This window comes from Chaetodon trifascialis, chromosome 3 (genome assembly GCF_039877785.1).
Source record: "Chaetodon trifascialis isolate fChaTrf1 chromosome 3, fChaTrf1.hap1, whole genome shotgun sequence".
Taxonomy (NCBI): domain Eukaryota; kingdom Metazoa; phylum Chordata; class Actinopteri; order Chaetodontiformes; family Chaetodontidae; genus Chaetodon; species Chaetodon trifascialis.
Window position 1 is genome coordinate 23,043,577 of NC_092058.1, and position 25,783 is coordinate 23,069,359.

At 45.6% G+C, this 25,783-nt stretch overlaps 1 protein-coding gene across 1 annotated transcript in view; it reads left to right on the forward strand.

Moving 5' to 3' along the window:
- Positions 1-16,651, forward strand: part of shq1 (SHQ1, H/ACA ribonucleoprotein assembly factor) — a 36,838-nt gene extending 20,187 nt beyond the window's left edge. The window contains exons 11-12 of the mRNA XM_070958981.1: positions 899-1,019; positions 15,374-16,651. Coding sequence (XP_070815082.1) covers positions 899-1,019; positions 15,374-16,034 — 782 coding nt within the window. The 3' untranslated portion in view covers positions 16,035-16,651. The remainder of the gene's footprint in view (positions 1-898; positions 1,020-15,373) is intronic.
- The last annotated feature ends 9,132 nt before the right edge of the window (positions 16,652-25,783 follow it).

Sequence of the window (25,783 nt, forward strand, 5' to 3'; positions counted from 1 at the left end):
TTCAAATAGCAGGCTTCAACACAGAAGTTGTGTCCATATTCTATACCACATCCCAATTCTAAGCAGGTTTTGAGTCACAGTAGAGAAGTGGAAAAATGAAATGTATTCAAACAGTTCAAAGGATTAAGCTGTAAATCAGATTGGGTGGCAAATCCATACATTCATGATAAGACTGCAGCAGTGTTGTATGCAAAAAACAGACTTTGGGGCTTGAGAGCTTTGACAGCTTGATACTAAAAGCAGACAGGATTTTCAGAAACTGACTTCCTCGAACGCTAGTCAAGAAAAAGAGATTTTAAAGCACCAAGCTGTGTGGTTACGTGACCTGTGTTCGCCTTGGTGCCATGCGCAGTCGGAAAAAACACTCCAGTTCCCTATCTCGCTGGATTGAATCATCGATGTCTGTAAAATGTAAAATCAGGCCCTTCACGTTTGTCAGATCACAAGCAAAATGGATTCAGATGAGGACAGTAATGAAGCTGTGCAATCGCTGAATGGGCAGGCTTGAATGACTGTCGAGGGGAAAGTCATCAAAAACATTCAGCGCTATTTTTGACAGATCAAGGCAAACGTGTTTCTGACAGAAAGCCTGAGCAGAGCCGCCATTAAATTGACAGAACGAATGCCAAAAATAGAATTGTCTTCTGTGGCTCTTTTGTCTCAGAAGAACCACTTCTTAACCAGGAACTCTTCTTAAACCGTATGGATCAAATTACTCTGCAGCTCGCTGGGATTTTCCTCTGATCCTGTACCTTGGCTTTTATGTATGGAACAATGACTGCAAGCTTTTAGATGCACGCTGTGTCTGCCAGGCGCTGGAGTGCATTGTCATCCTTAATACTAAGCGTGAATAACACTGTTTTTCCATTTGCCTGCCACGGTGTGTTCCTGTGCCCAGGGAGAGCCTGCGTCCTCAAATGCCTGCTGGATATTCACAAAGTCTTCAGAGAGAACGACCCGGCCTACATACTGAACGATCTGTACATCACAGACTATTGCATCTGGATCCAGAGGGTCAAGTAAGTTCACCAACACACACTCGTAAAGCAGCGCACGCACACGTCAGGGGCCTTCATCTTCAGAGAATTACCTTCAGAGCCGAGGGAAGTGCCACTCAGCCCCCATGATGCATCAGCGCTTTGGAGGAGAGGATTGGACGAGTCATTTGTCACAGCAGGGCCAATTGAATGACCAAGCCAGCGAGAGATGCAGTCTCCCTTGTCTCCATTATCATGTATCAAAAGCACCATCAGTGAGACTGAAAAGAGGCAGCTGCACTCAGCGGATTCACTCTGTGTGAAAGTTTGAAGAGCACACGTGTGCGCCGGGCCGCCTCATGTCTTCTCTGGGTGTAGCCTTCCACTGGCATCGCAAGCCAAACATGCAGAATCTGCACTTTTTCTCCAAGTGATATAGGTCTGATGACTCTCTCCTCCTCCTCGGACATATTTTACAATTACTTACACATTTCAAATGTGAGCCTGCAAGCACATTACTCAGTAATGAGCTCTGTTTTACTCTTGGCTAGGGTTCAGCCAAGTGGTGTGCTCGTCTGGAAAAAGCCCAGTTGAAAAATGTGTGCCTGATGTTGTAGGCTCGGCGCCCAGATGCAGACACGATAAAAGGTCTGCAGGGATTTAGTACCCCCCCATTCTCTCTTTCTTCTACATTTTTCCAGCAGAACTCTTGAATTCTTCTCTTAAAAATGCTGCAGATGCTTGGATCTTAATGGGTGGGAGAAATCGATAGCTTAGCTTAGCTTAGGGTTAGCGGGATCTTTTTCTGACCAGAGAGGAGACACACTTCTGCCTTTAAAGGCTCTCCATCTTACTGCATAATGACATGGAGCTTTTGACGCTCTGTCAAGTCACTGAAAACTCAATCAGTCTCTTATCAGTGGAGGAGCGCTGCCTCCCCCTCCCTGCTCCTCCTCTCTTTCCCTCCGCTGTACGCTGGAACTAAATGTCAGCTTGACCTAACATGCTGACACCTACTACGCCCTGCATCGATCATTAAATGGATTAGCTCGTGCTCTCGTAGCGCTGACCTGCGATTGAATTGTTACATTTCCACTTTCTGTCTTTTTTTTCTTTTCGCTCAATAAAGGAAGTGAGGTTTAAGTTTTTTTAGCCTCTCGTATAAGCTGGGGCAAAGACATTTGGGTTAGTAAAACAACAAGAACAGGTACAGACATAAAACAAAATGTGTCTTCGAGCCTCACTTTGTGTCAAATAACTGCAAGTCTTTCACCCTTTTTGGCCTCTCCAAGCACCGGTACAGTAACAGCGTGATTAGACGCACATCAAAATCCATGATGTCTAAATTGGCGGGGGTGGGGAATCACAGATCAGCTACGTTCCTTTACACCACTAATCTCTGCTGCTACTCCCAGCCAGTGAGGTCCAATTACAGCGCAGTCCCAGAAGATGTGAAAGTGATCAGCCACAGAGTTCCCACACTTCCTCCAGCAGTGACCGCACAGTAACTGTTGTATTTTTCAGTATAACTCTAGTAGTTTTACTGTCATAGTTAGATTGATTCTTTGTCCTCACATATAAACAGCTGTTAGGTAAACCTCCCATCCAGCTGTGCAGGTTTGAAGTCTCTGTCATGTCACATATTCCAACTTGAGCATTTCTTTCAGATTTTATCTTCGGAGATTCTCAAGAACCAGATAGATTTAGATGAGATGTTAACTTAGGCAGACTTAAGGCTGTCTTGGTCAGGGGTCACTGAGCCTTTATCCAGGGACAAACATCTCGTATTCCGTTTGTCTAACCAGAATGGCACTATTGGGGGCTTCAGGATGCTCACCTCGCCCCGTGCACTAAAGCTCTGTCCGTCCTGCAGCGGCCTGGCTTTGATTCTCACTGTGCCTCTTCGCTGCATTTCTTCACCTCTCTCTCTCCTGCCTTTCCACCCTGTAACTGTGCTGTTCAATGAAGGCAAAAAAAAAGAACAATCCCTGTTACTTCCCTGTCTTCTCTGATTGCTTGTGCGAGCAGTTCAATACAGTAAGGCTGCATCCATACTAATACTTTTTAATTTGAAAACACATAACTTTTGCTGCCTTTATAACCAGCATCCACACCACTCGGGTGTTTCTAATTGATCCCCGACAATTGAGAATTTTGAAAACGCTGCTGACCTATGCTGCTGGCAGCAGATAAGTTCTGCATTTTCTTCTTCTCGCTGATCCAGTTTATCCCCTGATGCTGTACCTCATGAGGGAATACCCCAGTGGCCGAGTTACCCCGCAGGAGCTGTCTTACAGGCCATGGAGGTCCATTCCTTTGTCCTCTACTGCATGCTTGTTTTGTTCTGCACAACTAAGTTCACAAAGATAATGAATAAAGCGTAACTGCTGCTCTCCAGTACGGCAGGGACCTCCAGCCACCCAGCAGAGCTGCTAATACGACACCAGACAACCCTGAAACTGAGGTACAACAAGTGAGACGTGTGGTGACCGAATTTCTTGACCCTTAATGTAGTAAAAAAGAATGAAAAGAAAGTAGATTTGATGTGTGTGTTGGAGAGAGAGCGAGCAATTAATGGCTGTCGTAACCTGCCAGCAGCCTAGTAGTATTACAGTATCATTGTTGGTGGCTATTGGAAATAAAACCACTTTTTTGTAACTGTGTTTGGCAAAAAAAGTATTTTTTTTCACTGAATTCATCTCTGAGTGAGAGTGCTTGTGTGAGAAAGACAGAGGTAGATCGAAGGTTAAGTACCAAACAAGACCTTTTATTACAGGGAAGCAGCATTTTATTTCCTTAGAATGATGCTCAAGTTTTGTGGGACTGTAAGAAAGCAAGCTGTGTTTGTGTAAATGCTATTCAGATTGATTCAGTTTCAGAGTTCGCTGGTATATGAGAGCTGTGAGCCTGCTCTAAGTTGTGCAGGTGTGTTGTAAACTGGCCCAATAATAGTACAGTAAACTATCTGCTTCCTGTTTACACCAGCATGTGTGTGCTCAGTGCACGTCAGTGGTCACGTGGGACAGATTTTGGTGGCATCATCTTTCAGGTGAGACTGATCTGGCAAGACTGTTTAAATCCTGGCATTGGGAGGGCGATACAAACATGTAACTGCTGCTCTGTTGAAGCCAAAATGTTGCCGTACCAAGTACAGCTGTGCCCAAACTACTGAGTCAAAGCCTTTTCTGCCTCAAGGCTGACAGTAATAGGCTTTGCATTATCCCTCTCATACACTCAGCCAGGTGTAAAGCATGTCTCACATTGTCTTGTCTGTCTGTCTGTGGTCTGTATCAGTTAGATCTGAGATATGAAATTATACTCTCCAGTCTTTTTGCAGTTATTGAGGCGTGTAATCTGTGATCTACATTCAGGACGGGTGATATTGCACTGAAATAATATCACTGTATTTCAGGATGATGATATTCTTGATGAGATGAGGAAACACTGAGAACTTGGGTATCCAGACTGGAGCCTGATGAAACCATTAGTTTCAACCATTAGTTCAACTTTAGAATATAGTTAAACACAAATGTAAGCATCTAACATTTTGTGATAAAGAATAGAATAAATAACATCTAAATTGAAACCTTTAGCTTTGCAAACACACCATGTCTGCCTTAACCAAACGATACACATTAGCTTGCCTCGGCACTTCCCAAAATAATGATGTGTTCGCTGGGTGCTAACAGCTTTAGGAGAAACTAGTGGCACCGCAAATGCACTAAAGACTCTGAGATACTGAGCTTAAATGAAACAAGTGCACATAAATTAGGTACATAACTTGTTTGAATTGGACCCCTGAAACTGGTTTGTTGGAAAATTGACCATGGCAGGTTGGAGAACAAAGTCATCAGCTGGATTTAAGCTCTTTACTTGTTGAACGGAAATGGTACAACCAGTGCAAACCGGACAGCACAAGTCACTGGTTTCTGAAATAAAGAATCTGTCTCTGTGTTTTCTGTCGTCATCCCCCAGAGGAAAAGTAATAAAATTTGCCACACATTACTCATGCAAGTTTGAGCTCAGTGGGATCTTTTGTGTGTATCCGTCCCAAAGAGCCAGAAACTGTACATTAGCCCTGAGGTAGCAACTGCAGGCATTGAGGGTGTGTGTGTGTGTGTATGCGCGTGTGTGTTTGTTTTCAGTTCAGCCTCTTACTGAACTCCACACTCACCAGACACCACTTCTTCCAGTCTCTTTTCTTCTTCCCCTTTCCCCTTCGTACCTTCATGACATGAAGTACATTTCCCCTCCAGTAAACAGTCAACGAAGAGGCACTAATTACAGTACAGGTCAGCACCTCCGCGGTTTGCCACTGCAAACAGGTAGAAGAGGAGATAAATCCACCGTTTAATCCCTGAAGTTGAAAGAGTAAACTGTGAGCTCGCTCTCCAGCCGCCTGTGAACGGCTGCAGATCATAGCATGGTGTGGCGTGTCTGCAGGCGTTTGCTCTGGTCTGCCCCCGGCTCTCTCCTCCACAGCTCCGCGCACTCAGCAGCCACTTCGCTCGGACCCCCCCACCCCCACCCCAACAACGCTCTGCAAAGCCCTGCGATACCACGATACAAGTTCGAATGTCAGTGTTAGAAATGAAGCTTTGAAACTTTGAACTTCAGTACAGGCCTAGTTTTCAGTTGCGCTTTGCTGTCTCTTTTGAGATATCCAAACCATTTCCATACAATTGATGTCATGTTGCTGTCTTTGTCAACAGTTTCCTCAGCTTTGGAGGATGATGTGAGTTTATGTGGAGCACTTTAGCATAAAGTTTGGCAGTGTTAAACTGGATTAATAGGGGGCAGTATGTTACTGCAGGCAGAGTCCCCACAGATGACTCATTTCTGCTCGTTCAACAGGTGTTTGACAAATTGCCTACTGCCGCCCTTTTGTTTCACTTATGGATAATGAGCGTTGTCACTGTGACTCTACTAAAGCGTATCCTGAAGTCAGTTTCATTCCCTCTGCTGTGGGCTCGGAAGTTAAGCTGCTGTCCACTGTGTGTGTGTGTGTGTGTGTGTGTGTGTGTGTGTGTGTGTGTGTGTGTGTGTGTGTGTGTGTGTGTGTGTGTGTGTGTGTGTGTGTGTGTGTGTGTGTGTGTGTGTGTGTGTGAGAGGTGCTCAGCCTCGCCCTCGAGCTAACAGGCAGCGACAGAGAGGCTAAAGTCGCCTTTGTGCCCCTCGATTCTTTTCCAGAGGACATTCGCACTCACATCCACTTCCTTCATCGTTAGCTCAAACAATGCTGTTTCCAGTGAGGTATGAAATGGGCGTGTACATTAACACGCAGGCCAAAAACTGCTGTGTTTATGTCAGGCAGTTAGATCTATCCATATCGAGTAAAAATGTCCAGAGTTTATTGCTTCAACGTAAATTTTATTGTAATCCGCTGCCAAAATTGTTTCATCTCTCGGTCCTGTGTAGAGCTCACATTAGCTGCTGAGCTCTCCTCGTACTCCTCCGGGTGCCTCAGCTTGACTTGGTGAAATCAGGGTGAAATGCTACTGCAGTCGCTCCACTGTTTGCAGCCAACTCCTCCGTCATGGAGCCAGGAGCAATGTGACTTTGGTGATCAGCCATGTGGTGTGACATCATTACACTAATAAGTCAGAATATTGCCATTGTGAGGATTTGATTGTTTTTTTGAAAATCATATTCAAAATGACACTGGTGTCATTGTGAATGACATGATGTGACTCATCCTAATCTATATTTAGAATTGATATTGGTCAAAATGAGCTTATCTTTGCCTCTCTTTGGAATTACAGGTATCGCTGCTTATTCCTGTATAGGTGTGTGTAGTTGAAGCATTTCAGGAGTGTTAGTTGGTGTCATTAAGTCTCTAAATGTCATACCACTCCACTGGATGCCCGTCTGACCCCAGTGCTTTGTTTGAAGTCTTGACACTCTCCTCTTTCGCCGTCTCTCGTGTCATTACTCTGTTTTCTTTGATTCTAATTGATGGTAAATCTGCTGAAGGTTCGCTGCCTTTTGTGCTGTGTAGTATTTTTCAAAGGAGTGCTGTATTTCTTCTAATTTATGGCCCAGCTTGCTCATCTTTAATTTTATGGCTGGAACTTTCAGCTTCTTTAGCATTTTTTGGCTCTCAGTCCATTCTCGTAATACCTTGGATTTTGCATTCCACTCGGCTGTCGTATATTTGATCTGACTTTTGTTTTATTGTATTTATCTATGGGGCTCATTTAGTTCCATGTATTTGCTTTCTAAATATTTTAATTGGTCCAGTAAATTCTGCGTTTGTGTTTTTGTGAAGCATTGTCCCTCTGCTTCCTGCTCAAGCAGCATCCCATATATCAGTTTGATACTTTAATTGACTCCTAGACTTGATAAATTTAACATCGTGTGGATTATGGTCTCTCATTTTTACACCCTTAGTGCAGCTGAACAGTTTCCCTCTTAGGAACGGAAACAATCCACAAACACTGAGCCTCTCCATTGCCATTTGTGAATCATCTGAATACACTTTGAACATGGAGCAGTTTTTAAATCCATCAGGAATTACCAGTCCCTGGTAGACTGTTCAGGAAAGGCTCACCAGAGTTTATCATCGTCACTCAGCCATTCTCTCACTCGCTGAGGCCTCGGTTGTCGTCTGCGGCGTCCGCTGGGGGTTTTTCCCGAGCTCCTTCACGGTGCGTGGTTTGGTTCTGACTTCCTGTAGCTCCGGTTATCTCCCAGGAGATTTTCCTCCGCTTCTCAGTGGGTGTGGGACCGGTGTGGCCAACGCTCTCGCTGCGGTTTGTGATTAGTCATTTCTGTTGCCTCTCTTGCATTGTAGCCTGAGTTTTGCAGGGGATGGTGTCTGGAACCAAATCGCCTTTTCCTCAAGCAGAAGGGTTCATTCCTTTCTCTTCCACGTTTCTGCAGGATCTTTTTCAGTACCAGTATCAGGTCTTTATTTCTGTACTGGAGACAGTATACGACAGGGATCTCATGTTGGCATGTCGCGGTGGTTTGGGTCCGTGACCGTCTTGTAGTCACATAAGGTCTTCTGGTTCACACACAATAGAAGTCTGTACAGTCTTCACTTGTGGTTTCTGAAACTATGTGCTCATGTTTGGAGTATAATATTAGATGGAGCTAAGGGGATTCCAGTCCTATTCTGTGAGGTCGCGCCTCGCACAGACCAGCCTCTCCCATCATACATGCAGTTTGTTGTGGCAGCCCTTTGAGTCATCTGACAGGTTTGATGACAGCTCGTGTAGGCATTGTTCTCTTCAGTGTGAGATATTCCCCTGCGTGGAATTTGTCATCCTCCGCTAAGTGAGCCATCTCTGGGAGTCAAGCGGTAAGATGAGATGTAATCTGTACCCCCGGTGCAGTGCCTGTATCTTGTCAGTCCTCGCAGCCGACACGGCATACGCGATCAGCTGCACATGATGGACACGGCGATTAATGGATGTTTGCTGGCTGGAGGTTTGATTTATTTAATCTCCGCGCTGTCCCACATGCATTTCTACTCCTAAAGTTCCTCTGACTGCCCGAGGCATCGGTCTCAAATTTACAACCTCGTAAAGACTTCACTGTGATTTAAGCCACAGGGCAGGCGCTCCCCTTTAGTCTCGCACACAGTCGGAGCAGAACCCTGCGTATTGGAATCAAGAGCACAACCTCAAAGCAAATTTCTCCTCACATTGTCTCAGTGATGTGTAACTTCTTTTCGGCCACAGTGTGGTCACTGTTCCAGAATTTAACACACGCTTCCTTTGTGGAAACTGTTTAAACTTCTCCCTCACACACACACCCAGTCCCAATTATATCCGAATTGTTAGCAGAGAGTATTATTCCAAATGGAGCAGCGGCCTCTCCAGTCCATTAGTTTCAGGGTATGCTTTTGAAGCTCCTCAGATGCCAAAGCCCCTGCAGAGCTGCTGGGCTGCGAAGAGAAAGCGAGTCGCCTCACTTTCTCTCTCTTTGTCGTCTTTCCCTTTATCAAAAAGCTTGGAGAGAGGCCAACATAGATTCACGGCAGCCAGCACAGACAAAGCTTATAAGCCTGGTGTTGTGTTACATTACCTCAGTTAAATCAGAAGTGCTCCAACTTCCTTTTTTCAGCGCTGGTTCACGTGCAACCACCCACCCTCATTAATTGGGTCAATTAGATTCTATCAGAAAACAACATGGCATTGTAAAATACGGTGTGCTCCAGGGTTCCTCTGAGAGGCGGAAAGAGAGGTGAGACTCATGTTTCCATATGAAGGCACTGGAGGAAAGGAAAACTGGTTCTGTGTGGGTTTTTTTTTTCTTTTGAAAAGTGAATTTGTGACTTGTCTATAAGACGTGTGAATTGGACAATCACACGTTGCTCCAGAGACTGGAAAATTGACAAGAAGTGGTGTAGGGACAAACCGAGCCTCGCACCATAACAGCTGAATGGACAGACTCAAGTAATTGTGAATGGTAGGTGTGAATTGAGCAGGTCCCAAAAAACATGGGTGTTGTTTTTACTGAAGAAAGGGAGTACGACGAAGCACTGCGTGACAGCTACAGAATGAATTTGTGTACATTCTTTTGCTTGAGACCGTCCCTTTGTTTTGCAGGACGAAGCAGCCCAATCTCTCCACAGAGTCTTCCTCTCTTGTCTCATTTGGCATTGTGTTCATGACAATGGCCATTTGGCAGCTCAGACAGCAGCTCCCCCACAGGGAAAAGCATCTGTGGTTCCAGCAACTGAGAAAGTCTCAGGGCAACGAGGTCAAGCACGGGGTCAGCGTGTCAGCCGAGACCTGCGGTCAGACGCCTTGAAAGTGCACTTGTGCGTGGTGTTAACCACCAGCACCCCGCGTGGAGCGCAGCTGGCCGGTTCACCTCTGTGCATTTGCAGAGCACATAGCACTTATCGCCTCGACTTTCCCATCAGCTATGTAGCGTGATAAATGTTTTCGTTTTCAGGAGTTTTTCCCAGCAAATCGAAGTTAGTTGGTTTCTGTGGTGCGATGCGCCTCATGTGTAAGAAAACGGGGGATTGTTCTGTCTCTGAGCCTGGCAGCTTCCTGGTGCCCCCCCCCCCCCCCCCCCCAAACACACAGCTGATGTGACAACCAGATGTTTGCTGGGGAGGACTTCCCTGGAACCCACCAGGCAGCATCAGACAACTGTCAAACGCCTGTCCTGCAGGCTTTGAAACAGATAATGGAGCCGCTCTATCTGATGGTAGCCTCAGTACTGAAGGAGATCCTGGAGGCCCTGCTGGGGAGAACAAAGACACAAATGTCTCCCAGCTAACAGGGATAAGTAGTACAGATTTCCTCCCAGCATGAGGCCACTCTACTTTTTTCTCTTGAGTACACTGGCTCATCTTAAACACAGACTTTGCATAATTTCCTCTTTCCGTGTTTGGAGTGGCCACGCTAGTTATTACTAGCGATTATAGTGGAGGGATTTTGTCTTTCTGCACAGCCTCTAAGGCCTGTGCATACAGTCAGATTCTGATTAAACAACTGCTCCTAATGTAATTTGTCACTTTCAGAGATAGAAAGATGAGATGTTAGGAGTTGAATATGACGCAGACAGACTGAATAACTATTAATACAATTATAGGGCTTAAATCACGAGGTGAGAGGAGGCAGTAAAATCAGACAGTAAAGAGCTGAACATGGTTGGTTGTAAAGATTCGACAATTCCAGCGATAGAGTGAAACTCTGACCTGAAAATTTTAGCTTTTCAAGCCGCAGTGTTCGAAAAAACAACTTTCAGTACTTTCGAGCCTGAGGGCTTTGACTTCTTGAGCGCAGACCAAACCAAAGCCTGTAGTGGAGAAGAAATATGTTGCATGCTGCATGTTGATAAAAATTTCAACTCCACTTTTAAACATAAATGATGGTGTGGGAAATACAACGCAGCCTTGTCACTTGAGGCGTTTTAAGAATTTTCCCACATTCCTTCTTCTGCTCCACCAAACCCACAAAAGCCTTAAAGGAAAACTTAGTGTGGTTTTTGGAGATTTGTTCATTCTTTCTATTGGTTACAATGATATTTTACCCACCAAGGTAAGAGCTGAGACCTGGAAACATCCCGTCAGCGGAGTCCAGCAGGCCAGGAACATAAACCGCCAGTTTAGCCGTATTATCTAAACTAAATTCGATCCCTCATTGTTTAAAGCAAGATTTAAAGTCTATAACCATAGCAGTGACTCTACTGGACTAACACATTGTTTAGCAAAGACTGCTTACCATCATTGTTCAGTTAGCATGCTAAATTAGCATTAAAGTACTGCTGAGGCTGATGGGAATGTTGTTAGTTTAGATGTATTTGAGCTAAAACTTAAGTATTGGGATCATGCTGGTGCTGCAGGAAGAGTTGAGAGATCATCAGATTTTATTACAGTTTATCCTCAGGGGACAATGAATGTCTGCACAAAATTTCACGGCAGTCCATCCAAACATGAGATTGTCGTCCCTAGAGTCACGCAGCTAGCGTGGCTAAAAAGCTGCGTGCAATATCAGCAGTAAAGTTGCTGAGTTAATGATAATTCAAGTTGTAAAAATAAAGTAAAATACAGTTCCTGAGTCCTGACAGTGAACAGATACCTGTGATACTGTATATCAGCGTTTGTACAGGACAGTAAATCTCTCCTCGGCAGCTATAAGTCTGAACATTGACTTTTGAATAAATACATCTGTGTTTCTCGTTTCTGGAATCGAAGTGGCATCCAGTGCCTCGGACCGTTCCAGCGTTCAGTCACACTGACGGATCACGTCTCCCAGTGTCAGCTTTTATCCCCCTCAGCCAGTGAATGATGCATTTTGTGAGTTACACTGAGGAAATCTGGTGCTCATATTACACAGATTTATGCATCTGAAGACAAGCTTTATCTGAGATGTTTTGAAGAGCACAGACATGCTGAATGAGTTGCCCTTTCAATGAACACGGGCCTGATGAAAGAAATGTCAGATTGTAATTTAGCTCGCCTCTTTCACAGACACAGACACCACACACACACATCCTCTCTCTTCCCTTCTCGCAGAAAGACTTTGGCAGATGGAAGCGTCTTTGTCTCACCAGAAGTTTTCCAACCTTGAAAAAGCCACCCCTCCTCAGTTTAATGAAGGCAAACCACAACAGCGGTGCAGTAATGACTGGATTGTGTACAACATTATCCCTCCCCCTCCTGGACAGAGCCTTTGTATTCACCGCAGGCCGAGCTTCTCCCACCACAGAGCAAGGGAGGGGAGAGAAAACAAGCGCGCCTCCCCAATGCTAACTCAATAATGACTTCCCACGGGGGAAAGAGAATACGGGCCAGTCTTTGAAGTGGCTGTGCTGCAGGAGGCTCTTCTGCTCCAGCCTCACTACAGGAAGCTCTCACGTGGGTTTATAGAGCCTGGGACCTAAACAGGCTCGGCGCAGCCCGCACACACTCATCATCATCAGCCGGGGTTGCATTCACGTCTTGTCCGTAGTCATTGTGGGGAAAAAGTTGGTAAATAAAAGGACTTGGCGATCTTGGCTGAACTTGTGCCTGTCTTTAGTGAGTCCCATACATGGAGACCACAAAATCGCTGCACTCAGTCATCCCAGGAATGCAGCGGTTTTTTCTTGCTCACACATAAGTCACCTCTTCAGACCTCTTACGTGTTGACATGATTGTTTATGGAGATGAACCAGTGCTCACGCCAGACGAGGTGTCTCCAGCACTCGTCTTCAGTTTGCAATGCATAGATTGATTTGGAGACTCTGCCAGCGTGGTGCTTTTATGTGCTCCAGAATAAATTGGAAAATCTGCTTCCCCTGCACAGACATTAAGCAGATGTTGGTCGGCTGACCAAAGTTGGTCCAGATATCCATGGTGCTTGGAGAATGTGTCCAAGTGACTTTGTTTCCTCTAGTGGCACCACAGGGCTGACAATGAGTGAAATGTCCTGGCACCTATGGGATGGATTGCCATGGATTCATGCTCCCCTCAGGATAACTTGTTATACATTTTGTTGATTTTTGTTGAATTTGAAATTCAGCAAGTATCTGTTCTGATAGCTGTCCATTCTGTGTGCGTGCTGGATGTTTTATTGAATTTTTTTGTTACACAGTGTTAGTGTACACAGCCCTGGCTCTGTAAATGGGCAACAAAGTGGGTCGGACCGAGCCACAGAGCACTGTCCCAGCCAATCAGCAACAGGTGGCGTTTGTGCTAATGCACAGAACAAAGGGAAGGGGAGGGGGGACGTGAATCTGGCACGCTAATGTCTTCACCTGCTCGCTGACGGTGGTGTTTATCCCAAAGTATCGCTGTGCCTAAGTGGGCGTTTAGATGAAAATCAGCCCCGTGTTAACAGTGTGTTGGTTAGAGTGTGTTGCTTCAAGTAGTAGGTCCAGCTTGAGATCTGTGAATCTGAAGACTTTCAGACGCAGCAATTATTTTGTCTATTGTCGTGATGACAAAGAAATACAATATTCATGTTTCAAATGAATCCACTGGGAACATGCACTTACATGTAATACATGACGGGGCAAAGACAATTAGTCTGTCTCTCTCTTTCTGCCTTTGACATTCAGCCTCAAGCTCATTGATTCCTGCTGGAGATGTAAATCTTTAAACACGGGTGAAAAGCATGTATTTTATTGTTTAAATAATTCCCGCTAACAGCTTGGCACATTTGAACGGATTCACCGTTTTTGTAGCTTGAGAAAGTGGTACGTTTCGTTGGCGCTCACAGCTCCGTGACCCAAAGCGCAGGGGAAGGTTTTTCTCGACCTTTCCTGTGTTGTGAGCTGGCAGCTTGCCCAAACATCTTAGCAGGGAAATCGACTGCTGTTTTCAAATTCTGCCACGTTGTGACAGAGAAAACTGCCAGAAACAGGGTGCGTGTGTTGAAAGAGCATTCTGTCTCTGCACACCTCCACCCCCCCCAATCCCCAGAATGTGTGTCCATATGATGCAGCACAGCTATAAGATCTGTTTACAAAGTCCCTCCTGAGGTCTGAAATGGATGCACAGCCCCTGCATGCTGCTTCCATAAACACACAACTCTCCAGAATGGCGAGCTCATTAGGACTGCGCAGTAATGAGGAGCCATCCTGGTGCTCAGCAGTGGGTTAATTGGGCCAGAGAGGGCACCAGGAGCCGAGTGTGAAAATGTGAATGGCAGCGGAAGAGTAGCCCCTCCACACACACAACACACACACTTTATCCCACTCTGAATGGACATAGTCTGAATCGCAGTGACCCGCAGAGGTCACCTTGTAATCACCATGGCAATGGGGGCAGCACACACGCCCTAACCGCATCAGGGGACGAATAGCAACCACTTAAGTTTCTGGCAGCATGGCAGGCATTCCCAGCGTGAATAATGTGCAGGCGGGGGCCTCCCAACAATCTGATGGCTTTACACAAATGGGGCCTTGTAGGAGGACATTCATCAGCAATAAAACACCTTCTCTCTCTTCACGGAGTCTGTTGTGTCTTCTGTGGCGACACAACTATAAAAGTGAAGCTACCACACGGGAGCATTGTTTAATGTGCTGCTTTATGAGGGCATTCTCTGACTCTTTATCTTTGGAGACATTCGGCTGTGGGGCTGCAGCTTGGAGCCATTCTCTGTCCAGACTTTTATTGACTGTATTGCAGTCAGACTTTGCCGTCTGTTGGGCCATTCAGGGTTACGCTGCTTCTATTCTGCAGGATTTATTCTCACACTGTGTTTGGGTTCCTTCTGTTCGCTCCCTCTGCAGCCTGACTGTTGAGTAAAATATCCAGTTTAAAATTCAAATCGGACTATAAGGCTCTTTTCTTTTCTCTCTCTCTGGTGCAGATGTATTCTTTAGAATGTGTATTATAATGATGTATTCTGCATGCTCTCATCCTCCGCAAGCGTTTGTCTGATCGTCACAAGTCGCAGCTACCTTTCCCCTCGCCTCGTCTGCAGCCTCTGGCGTAGCCTCTCAGAAGGCGGAGGTGAAAGTGTGCGTGTGTTTGCATGTGCGGGCCGAGGAGGAGGAGGAGGAGGAGGAGGAGGGGTCCGCTTCTCTGTAATCCCTCTCAGTCTCTTATCACCTCACACAGGGAGAGCAGCAGTGGGGGAGGAGAAGAGCCCGAGCTCCGTGTATCAGTGCCGCTCATCTCCCTACATTATTAAACATCCATATTTCCATATTTCATTGAGCCCCCCACGCCTCAGCAAATTGTGGTCTACTTAGCATTCAGATGAGAATGGGATATGGTTAATGGGTATTAGATTTGTAGATGGTTATCCCGTGGCTGTGTCTTTAGTACGCAGAGCCGGTCGATCAGTCAGCCGTCGTGCCTCTCTCTCTCTCTTGGGTACCACTGATGAAGTTGTAGCTGGATATATCATTTTTCCCCGCTTTGCATAGTCATACAGCAGGTTTATTGAAGAGAGCAACTTTTTGCTTTCCTAACCCGTGTCCCTCTTTCGTCTTCACAGGTCCAAGAAGATGACAGCCTTGGCAGCAACATTACAAAAAGCCACTCTGCAGAAAAAAGACTTGGAGCTGGAACTTGAGGAGCTAGAGGAGGCAGCGACAATGGTGGCAGAGGAAGAAGAAGAGGAGCAGGGAGCTTCAGCGAGTGCTGCGATATCCCACGGTGACAGCAGCAGCGCTTCCAGTGACAGCAGCAGCAGCAGCAGCAGCAGCAGCAGCAGTGACTCCTCTGATGAAAGTGAGGAATCTGAAGCTGAGGGGCAAGGCTGCACCGACTCCAACGAGGGGGGAGGAGGAGAGACGTCTAAGGACAACCCTCTGCAGCCCCGACCGAGCTCCGCTGCTTCTCCCATCCCCCAGGAGCCCATGAGCGCGCTCTCCTCAGCGGAGAGAAATGTAGACGCCCTCACCTCAGCCTCAGAAGGCTCCAGGCAGCTGATCCAGGAGCTGGGGGAGCGGGTGGCAGAGGAGCTGAAAATCTCCCAAGACTCCAGCTACAAAGCAGAGAGAAGCTGTTCACAGCCCAACAGCGCTGCAGCAAAAAGTGAAGGAACATCTGGGAGAAGCAGCAGTGGGATTCTCTTAGAGCCGAGTCCTCGCAGAAACCCTCTGCTCATCGTCCAAACACAGGAAGATCCTGAGGAGAGTGACTGGATCTGCTGACAGGACATATTGTGGGACGTGAAAGCCACTTTTTGAACTGTTAACTCTGTAAGTGATGTCAGAAAGTATGTTTGACTATTTGGCTTTTCATAATTTCATTTTTACTGCTGTTTGTAATACCAAGATATGACTTGCAGTGCTTTAACCCTAAACATCATTTTACATAGAATGATATTTTCTTAATTTATCAACTTGCTAAACCATTAAAATCCTTATTTCACGTCTGTGTGGTTTTTAATGAGCATGTGTATTTATTTCATTAAAGGAAGGAGAGAGGAAGACGCAGCTCAGCTTTCTTCTTCTTTTGTCTTGCCTTGTTATCTGACTTTCCTGCGACTGCCGCTCTGTCATCTAAGCCGCCCTGTGTGCTGTACAGATATATGTTTGTATTTTCTCTCTGCACATACTGTGTTTGATTGTGTCTGCATTATTTCTGCTTTTTTTAATTGCTGAAAGTAACTCAACACTGTTTGATTTTATTCACTGACGTCTGCTGATAGTGTCAAACTTCTTTACTATCAATTTATATTTCCATGTTTCCGTGTTAACAAATTCAACCTGTATATCTATGTTGGACTCGAATAAACAAAATCATGATGTCATTCCAGGAAAGCGACAAAACATCTGTCATTGTTCGTTGTTGTAAATCACTCAGCCAAAGTGCCTGGCAGAGCTTCTTTTAGGGAGCTATTCTCTTCCTGATAAATAGTAGGAAAAGCGCTAACCCCTTCCTAAAACCCCAGCACTGATGGAAGTGGAAAAGACTCTGCCGGCACTAAACAGGGCTGCAGAGCACGCAGGAGTGATTGATTCATCTGGCATGAATGGAGGAGCGCCGTCAACACAGCTCAATATCATCGGCAGCGTCTAGCAGGCGAGAGAAAACAAACAAGGAAGCACATGTCAGACAGATAGATGAGAGCTGCGAGCGGGGCTGCGGCGCGGGAACAGTTTGTTGGAGAGATAAGAGCACCCCGGGGCCCGAGGCAGCCGCGAGATAGAGGAGCAGGGGGCCGTCAGAGGGCCAGCAGAGATGAACTGACAGTCTGGCCAGCTCAAGCATCCACAATGGCAGCAGCCATATCCACCTACCCTGCAAGAACATACAGTTTAATTTGTGTCCCCTGAGTGGGTTGATTACTGTAACTGAGAGAGAAAGATGGGATGCAGAAAGGAGCCAAATTAGTTTTTTTTTTTTTTTTTAATAGGTTTTGTGATCCTGATGGGTCATAACTGGCTGAGGGAGTGATTGATGGGGCACAAACACAGTGTTGCCTCAAGCTTTTCTCAAGGTGAATTCCGTCCTGTGTAAGAATGAAGGCAGCTCAGGAGCCACTGGTGATGATAGCTCCTTAGGTAGGCGGTGTCTGTGGTATTGTGTTACCAAGATGGATGGTGTTGTTAAGCACCTCCCAAGAAGAGACATCCTCCTTGCAACACCCCCATTGGGAGCGAGCGCCATCATTGCTGTGACTGAGATGAGTTACGCTGTGAAAGTCGGCCCATTTAAAACCCCTTCGTTCTGGGGACATGAGTCCGGGGACTGCGCGGCCCCTGCAGGCGGTGGTTCCCTCTCCCCACAGGGGTTTCACATTGATTAAGTGACACCAGGCTCTGCTGCCGTTTTTCATTTTAAAGTGGCCTCCATATTCTCCCATTAGTGCAGCCGTCTCGGAGCCTGACCGGGGGATCCGTGGCCAAGCTCTGCACTTCAGTAGGTTCTTCTGCAATTAATACTCCTCGCCGACGGACATTTTTCAAGAGACTGGTTTAATGAAGGTAGCTGATGAATTATACAAGGCAGTAATTAATGTGATGTCTATGCTCTGTTTTGACTTAGATTTGATAAATCAGCCCCTTACTCGTGTAGTGAGCGTGCCCTTTGACCGTCGGGGGTCTGAGAAAGTGGAGTAATGCATTCAGGACTCGTGGGCCACCGTGGTAATTAGCCCATTAGCAACAGCACATGTCATATAATGTAAGTCTTCTAAGGCTTGTGATATATTTGCTTTTACCAGCACACACGCATAGACAAACGGCTGCAGCGTGTTCACATACTCACCTGCACACTTTATATTTACCTGGAGAATAAAAAAGTCAAATCATTTGGTGGCAGGATTTTAGATTATGTACAGTTTAAACGAAAATAACTAGGACACTCATTCTTGACCTTGGATATCGTCGTTTGACAAAATCGTATGGAGGAATAATTCAACATTTTGGCATTTATCAATACCAATCTCATATTTCTCACTTATTGATTGATTGAGTGAATTTTGTTTAACCGCTGGACACAGTTAGCTAGCTGATATTCCCCTTGTTTCTGCTTTTAATGCTAAGCTAAGCTAACCATCTCATTATCATAGTTTACTGAAATTGATTGAGCTACATGAGAGTAGTATTGGTCTTCCCATGTACGTCTCATCAAGAAATAAAGCAAAGAAGCTTTCTATCAAGGTATGCCTTCAATGGACAAGCGTGTGCATTGGCAGAATATGAGCTCTTTACAAGTCTCTGCTGTAGCCCAGAGGAGACAAACCAAACAGTGTCTAGAGACCTTTCACAAGTTTCGTGGCCATCATAGGTCCAAGCTGCGTGCTTGGAAAGGGAGACGTGGGGGGGGGGGATTCAGTTGGTCAACCTCACTGTGATGGACAGATAGATGCCACTAAATCCTACACACTGGTCCTTTAGATCTGGTTCCATTCGCTATTATTTTCAGTGTTTTTTAAGTTAACCTCCAACGTATGGAATGCTTATAAAGTACAGAATATCTGTAAAACCATGAGCTTAATTGCATATAAACACAGGATAATGTTTGTATCCATTCTGCACAAGGAATGCATAGATGTCCTCAGAGTTAAGGTGTCATCTGCTGTATGTATAGAGAATAATTTGTGTTTATTTTCAAGTTTTATGTCTGTGAATATTAAGTGAAATTACCGGCCCTTTCATATAAAGAAGCTCTATGACAGCGTTGCATTAACTGTGACCTTGCCTGCACTCTGAGTAGAAATTATCTCACTAATGCCATAATGCATTCCCTCCCTTGTTTTTGTTTTAAATGGGAAAGGCAGCAGCAAGGGCAGTGTTGTCACTGCCCTCTCTCCCTGAGACACACTGCCTCTGGTTGATTGTAATAGAAAACTCAATCTCCTCTCCCATTCCTGAGAGGCAAAGTGATTCTGGTGCTTGAAAAGATTAATAGCCCTCAAGAAGAAATGAATCAGGTGCTCTCCAGGGCCTGACCCCTCCAATGGGCGTGCAAATAGAAATCCTTTTGTGCACCTTCTTTCCCTCGCGGCTGTGTCGCCTGGTGCGGTTCTCCCTTTTGTGGCCTTCGTACTGTGTCATGTCGCTCCAGGCTTGGCCGCCGAAGAGATGAGGAGCGGCTCCGGCGCTCACGAAAGGAGAAGCAGGTGGCCGTTCCCCTCAGCTCATTCTTTGAGCTTTGTAGTCAGTCCTCTTGAAATGACTGGCATATGGTAATGAGGGAATGAGTGCATGGGATGTGTCAGTGTCTCTCAGGCTGACAGTGCTGACAGGGAGGGATTATCTAAATGGGCTATTTTCATGCTCTTAATCACAAAAGAAACAGTGAAATACTCCCTTTCCGCAGCGTGTGGAAGCGTATATGTGTGTGGCTGCGTGTTGACAGCGCCGGCATCCACTTGTCGTCTGTAGCGTTGCCTGGCTGATTCACTCTAATTGGTGTGAGCAATGTCCGTTAAATCACTCCCTAACTCTCTGTGGACATGTGCTATCAGGCAGCTTAATGCTGCAAATTGCCTCTGCCATCCTAGAGCTGTGTGTGTGTGTGTGTGTGTGTGTGTGTGTGTGTGTGTGTGTGAGAGAGAGAGAGAGAGAGAGAGAGAGAGAGAGAGAGAGAGAGAGAGCGTGAGTGAGGAAAGCTTCTCATCGTTATAGCACCTTGTTAAGTGCGTTAGGGTTGCAGGGTGTTAAGGCAGAAGAGAATCAACTCGGAGAATGGACACGAATGAGGCTCGACCTGTTCAAATTCTGACCTGCTTCTATCTAAATGTACATTTTAAACTCTACACTCCTCCACTTAGTACATTACAGCTCTTCCCCTCAGGACGTGACAGCTGAGATGCAGTACAGCTTGTCAAAATTTCACACTGCTAAACAACAGCACATTTCTAATGAGGCTGCTTCCACATTGTGCTGTCTCTAGCCTGCTCTCCTTTTGTCCACAACAGTTGTTCCTTATCTGAGCCAGTCCATGCTCGAGCGTATGTCTCTGCGCTTTCCAAAAAAGCTCCGGTCTTGTGTTTGTTTTCATAGCTAAAACAGCTGTCAAACACGATTAATATTTCAGTGAGAGACTGTGCTGGAGGGAACCTCTAAGTGCTACGGGAGTTGGAAACAACAAACCGACACTGTTGCTTTCTGGCGTTCTCCCTCTACGGCTGTGTCTGCTGTATATATTCGCCGCTATCCTGCCCTGCTTTCATGGAAGCGAGCAGCTCTTTTATGACTTCTGAAACAAAGCAGCGCAGGATGGAAATCAAAATAAACTGGGTACAGCTCTCCTGGTTGGTGTCAACAAATGCTTGATGTATCACTTCATTTCAAGCCGCGGTAGATTGAACAATCATCGAGCGTGCTCTTTGATATTTCCCTCTCAGAGGCAAGCAGATCAGAGCTTCGTCAGAAGAGGAACAGAGGAAGCCTCTGAGCTCAGGCTGCAAGGCAGTGCCTGTGCTTGCTCTGCCTTATGTCCACGGGACGGTGCCCTTTAGTTTTCATGTGAAGTCCACGTTTCTGCCCCTCTTGCCTCGGAGAAGAGCAGGCTGAGCCTCAGACTAATGATGCCTCACGGATGTTAGTATGTTGCAACCAGACAGTGAACAAAGGTTTATCGTGCTTGTACTCCCCAAGCGCTCTGCAGACAAGCTCCCCTGACATTACCAACACAGGATCTTGACACAGATAAAAGCTTCTGCTTGCGCATAAACACAGAAACACACTCCTCTCCTCTTCTGAATTTGCTCAGCAGTGTCAGTTCTGGTGCTTCCATTGACATTCGCTAAGCAAACAAACACACAGACTTCCCAGCCTGATCACAGCCGCTGGAGCAAAACACGACTTCATCCTGCCATGTTTATTCCCCGGCACTTCCACGGCCCTCTTTCCAGATAGTCCGCGGCGCTTCCTTTAACCTGCTCTTTTTATTTCATGCTCTGTCTCTTACACACACACCCTCACCCTCTCACTCGCGGCCCTCTTTCTTATCTCCACTCAGCTTAAACTCACTCTCTTTCCTGATCTCTTTAACGTTGTGTCAGCTAACCCGCGTACGTCCCACCCAGATGTCGTGCAACGCCTCCGCCTCTCGCCCTTACACACATCACAAGAGTTGGCCTCTGACCATATTCTTCCCTCTTGGGATGTGTTGCATGAAAGCAGATACCCACACAAGTCGCTATGTCGATCCTGTCAGCATGTCACGGATCTGCTACCCGCCGCGATTCAATCGCTGCTCTCTGGCACGGAGAGGTGTAGATTACATCTGCATGGTACAGCGCCGTGGCTCCCAGCTGACACACAGCATCAGCGGAGAGGGTAAAAAAAACGGGGGCTTAGGGAGAGAAGAGAGGAACACCACTGTCAGTGTAGCACACCTTTTCAAAGGTGGCTGTCTGTACTTGCTGCTCGCACTGTATTTCTAGTTTCATAGAAAGACTTGTGCTGCTTCTCATCAAAGAACCAGACTTGAGGCTAAAGAAACATTCCAACAAGCACGTTAACAAGGGCTAAAAAGCAGAAAATGACTACTGTCATTAAGTTTACAGAGTGTGGGGCCTCAGCTCTGACGACATCTGCTGTAACGTGACTGGCAGCTCGGTGGGTTTTGCTGACATCAGAGCAATGAAATACACATGTTGTATGTTAATACCGTGTCAAGCGGTGGGAACGGTGTCAGATCAGATAAGAGGTGATAATGTGGAATAAAACTATCTGCAGGCTGGCTGTGAGCTGAGTGACTGCACTTCAGAAGAGAAAGGAAGCTATCAGATAAGGAGCTTGCACTTGGATATGTGTTGATAAGGTCAGTGGATCCATTTACTTGTACACAAGGAGGCTGTTGACCTTTGAACCCTGGCAGAGTGGTGGCTTTAACTGACCTATAGCTGGTGCAAATGGCACGTGATGATTATGGAATACCTGTGTGTGCTGAGTGGGGACTTTGATCTCTCTGAAGGTATGCTACATGATTTAGTCAGGTATTATTTAACAGGTGGTTTGGTGGTCTCAGTGTCTGGTCATATGTCTCAGAATGCTGATATGAACATGTCATCCACTGTAAAGGCATCAGTATGCTTCAGCAAAGGCTGATCTCTCCACACATTTCCTACATCAGAATTGGTGGAGTGCACCTGACAAGATTTCTAACTTTACAAAACTGACAATAATGCCCATCTCACACAGTGCCAGTTGTGCAGAGGTGATGAAGTAGGCAGGATGTGAACTTCTGTCTCAAGCACTCTTTTTTTCAATTGTCTCACAACTACTTCTGTCCAAGTGAAACCCCATGAATGCCTTTGAGCACAGACTGTCAGAGTGTGTCCTCATGCCCATTTCTACGATTTTTTCACCTTGCTTTGCTGTGGACATTTGGAATAGATAATGTCACACCCACTCCACACCTTACCTGCCACCTGCTCTCCCTAGCCATGCCCTCCTCCTCCTCACCTGAGCTGCACACCTGTGTCTCATCACTCTTGAAGTGAGTATATAAGCTCTGCTGTTTGACTGGCTCTTTGCCTGATTGTTCTCTGTGGTTGTGCAAGACTTTCCAGCACTCACCTTCGGACTGATCTCCTGGTTTCAACCTTACCTGTTCCTGACCTGCTCTGCTCTCCTGTTTCCAGACTGTGTGTGTCTGCTACAGTCCTGCAGACTCTCTCCGGTCTGTCGGCATACAGATCAATTCACCCACCACGAGTTCAAGAGCTTATTTCTTACACAGTGTTTGGTCCACTTTGATCCAAGTCTTTCAGTGGCTTCTGGTCAAGTTTCTGCACTGACAGAGTAAATCCGTCTGGGTTTCAGACTAACTGCTGCCCTGGTTTCCTGTTATAAGAGCGGTTCCTGTGTGGTGGCCACACTGTGTTTGGGTTCAATTTCTGCCCTCCACAGATGAACGCTAGACAACACTTTGTGTGAAATACTTTGTTTGGAGCATACTGAACCCTTAACTCTACACAGATTCAAGCTGCTTAGGTCAGTATTGCACACATTACCACCCAGAAAATGCCTATCCAACTTCCAGTGCAATGACATCTTCTGTCTTAAAATCTTGCTTTTCTGAAAGAGTTTTGTGCCTGTGGGATCACATACTCTATTTCTACCTCTTTCCTAATCATGTGTCAATATTGTGAAACCAAGCAGAATATACTGTAGATGATCATTCCACTATCAAATGGATTCAAGAGATCATGTGCAACAGTTGTGGGCAACACAACAGCAAGGGCTTTAGGTGATTTCTCATGCAATGTGTGCAAGCCTGCCAACCTCTGCAGAAATATGCATTTATTTCATCCCACATTTTTTCCCTTGAATGATGCTAACAGTCACTCTTCGATCAAAAGACTTGAGATGCATATTTTGGTAATACATTGGTTTTCAGCCTAGTCCAGCCCAGTCCAGATCAGTCCTTCTGATCTCAGGCATCAATATGAGACTGGAATTTGCAGTCAGGTTGAAAGCATATGTTCATCTTTAATGTGTCCCAGCCCTGAGTGCGTAACCCTTACACGCACTAATCTCTCCAACGCAAAAATCAATGAGTCGCACGCCCACCCACACAACGTTCATCTCTGAGGCTGAATCAGGAGACTCCAGCCTGCACACATCGGTGGGATGTTAGCATTACTTGTGGATTTCCTCGTGTGTCGACAAAGCAAGCATGCTTCCTCACACCTCCCCTCAGCCCAAGGGTAACATCAGGACACTAGTCTACATGTCGTGTTATGAATCTTATCAGGAGACAACAGGACCTTTTATAAGTGTACAGAAATATGAGATAATATATCACTTGGCCTCAGGGGATCAAGTGGAGCTCACAATAAATGCTTCTTATTCAGAACAAACTACTCCTCATATATTAGAATAAGTAGTGTAGTGGGATAATCTTTTATGTCGCTGACACGTAAAACACTTTGAGCTGAAACTGTCCAACCATACTCGACAACATACCACGAAACAACCACAATTAAGTCATAATGCTAACGAGTGCCTCTCAATGCATCATGTGAGTAGCACCAAAACTTTCAGGCCAATTCCTCTTCTTGCTAAGAGTTAGGTGTGACGATTGATACCACTGTCCTGTCTGTATGGTGACTTTACAGCTATAACCTCCAGGTGGTTAGCTTAGCCTAGCATAAGAGTTTGTAGTGGGTGCAAAGAGCTACAGCGTGTAACTCCCCATAAGACCATAACTTGCTTTTTTTACATTTTGGTCTTATGGATTAAACAACCAAGATATAGCAATGCTAACTAGTGAGGGAGTGGCATTGGTGGATGTTTTTTTTCTTCAAAGTTTAAACAGTTGGGCCAGTGTTTTGCCCTGCTAGCATGCTTTCTGTTGAGCGTACAGACATTAGAGCCTTGAACTACTCATCTACCACTCTGCAACAAAGCAAAGTTCCCAAAATCTTTAATGGGTGTAGTTGCAACAGCAGGCTAGATGGTTTGTGCTGGACAAGCACTCGGTATTCACACTGACTCAAACACTCCACCTCTCTCAGTGGGTCAGGAAAGCTGCAGTCAATAAATCAAAACGTTGATGATTCCCACTGTTCATCTCAGGGACAGAGAGAGACATGGAGAACAACATATAACCTAGCAGACAGTCTAGTGCCAACAGCCTAATCCTTGGAAATGTACAGCTTGGCAGTCTCACAACCATCCAGCCTGTTGGAGGATGCAAGAATGTGGCAGAAGGCATCGTGACAGGCTCTAATCGAGAACAGACTTCGAATCTGTACAGCAGTTTCAAGTGAAAATGATCATCTTGTCACCTTCCAAACAATGAGATGATGTCTATTTAGAACCTAATTGGGAAAGAATGCTGCGCTGCTATCAACTTGTCAGCTATTGTTATGTCTGTTCGGCATCATTACTACATATAAGCTCCATGTTTGTTCATGTTGTGTGACCTTAAATCAAATCAAGAGGGATGTTTTACTGAAAATCATACAGCGAACACTCGATTTGTGTCCCCTGCCCTACTTTGTATCCATGTTTTGTATAGACTTTCGTCATGGACGTGCGTGTCTGAATTTGAGTCCTCTCTGTGATTTCAACAAGTGATAGCAGGTTGAGTCAGAATGACATAGTGGGAGCTTTGTAACATACTGTAACTAGGCAGGCTACTTGGCTGGTTCTTATTAGGAATCTAGTAAGACATGACACATTTGGAAGCTGTGTGTTGACTTGGAATGGATGATTTCTTCACTGATCCATCAAATCAGTTCTGTGTTTATATAATGTAAACACAAAGTACAGCTGAGGCTGATGGGATGTTATTAGTATATTAGTAACACATAAAGTATTGCAGAAGAAACATTATGATGTGATGATGGTGCAAGAGGAAAAAATGAGGGACCTCCAAAGTGAGCAAAATTCATTCTGGGGATATGATCAATGTCAAATGACATGGCAATTTATTCAATAAGTGTTAAGAAATGACAGTGAAAATCACAAATGCAAACTTTGTGGAG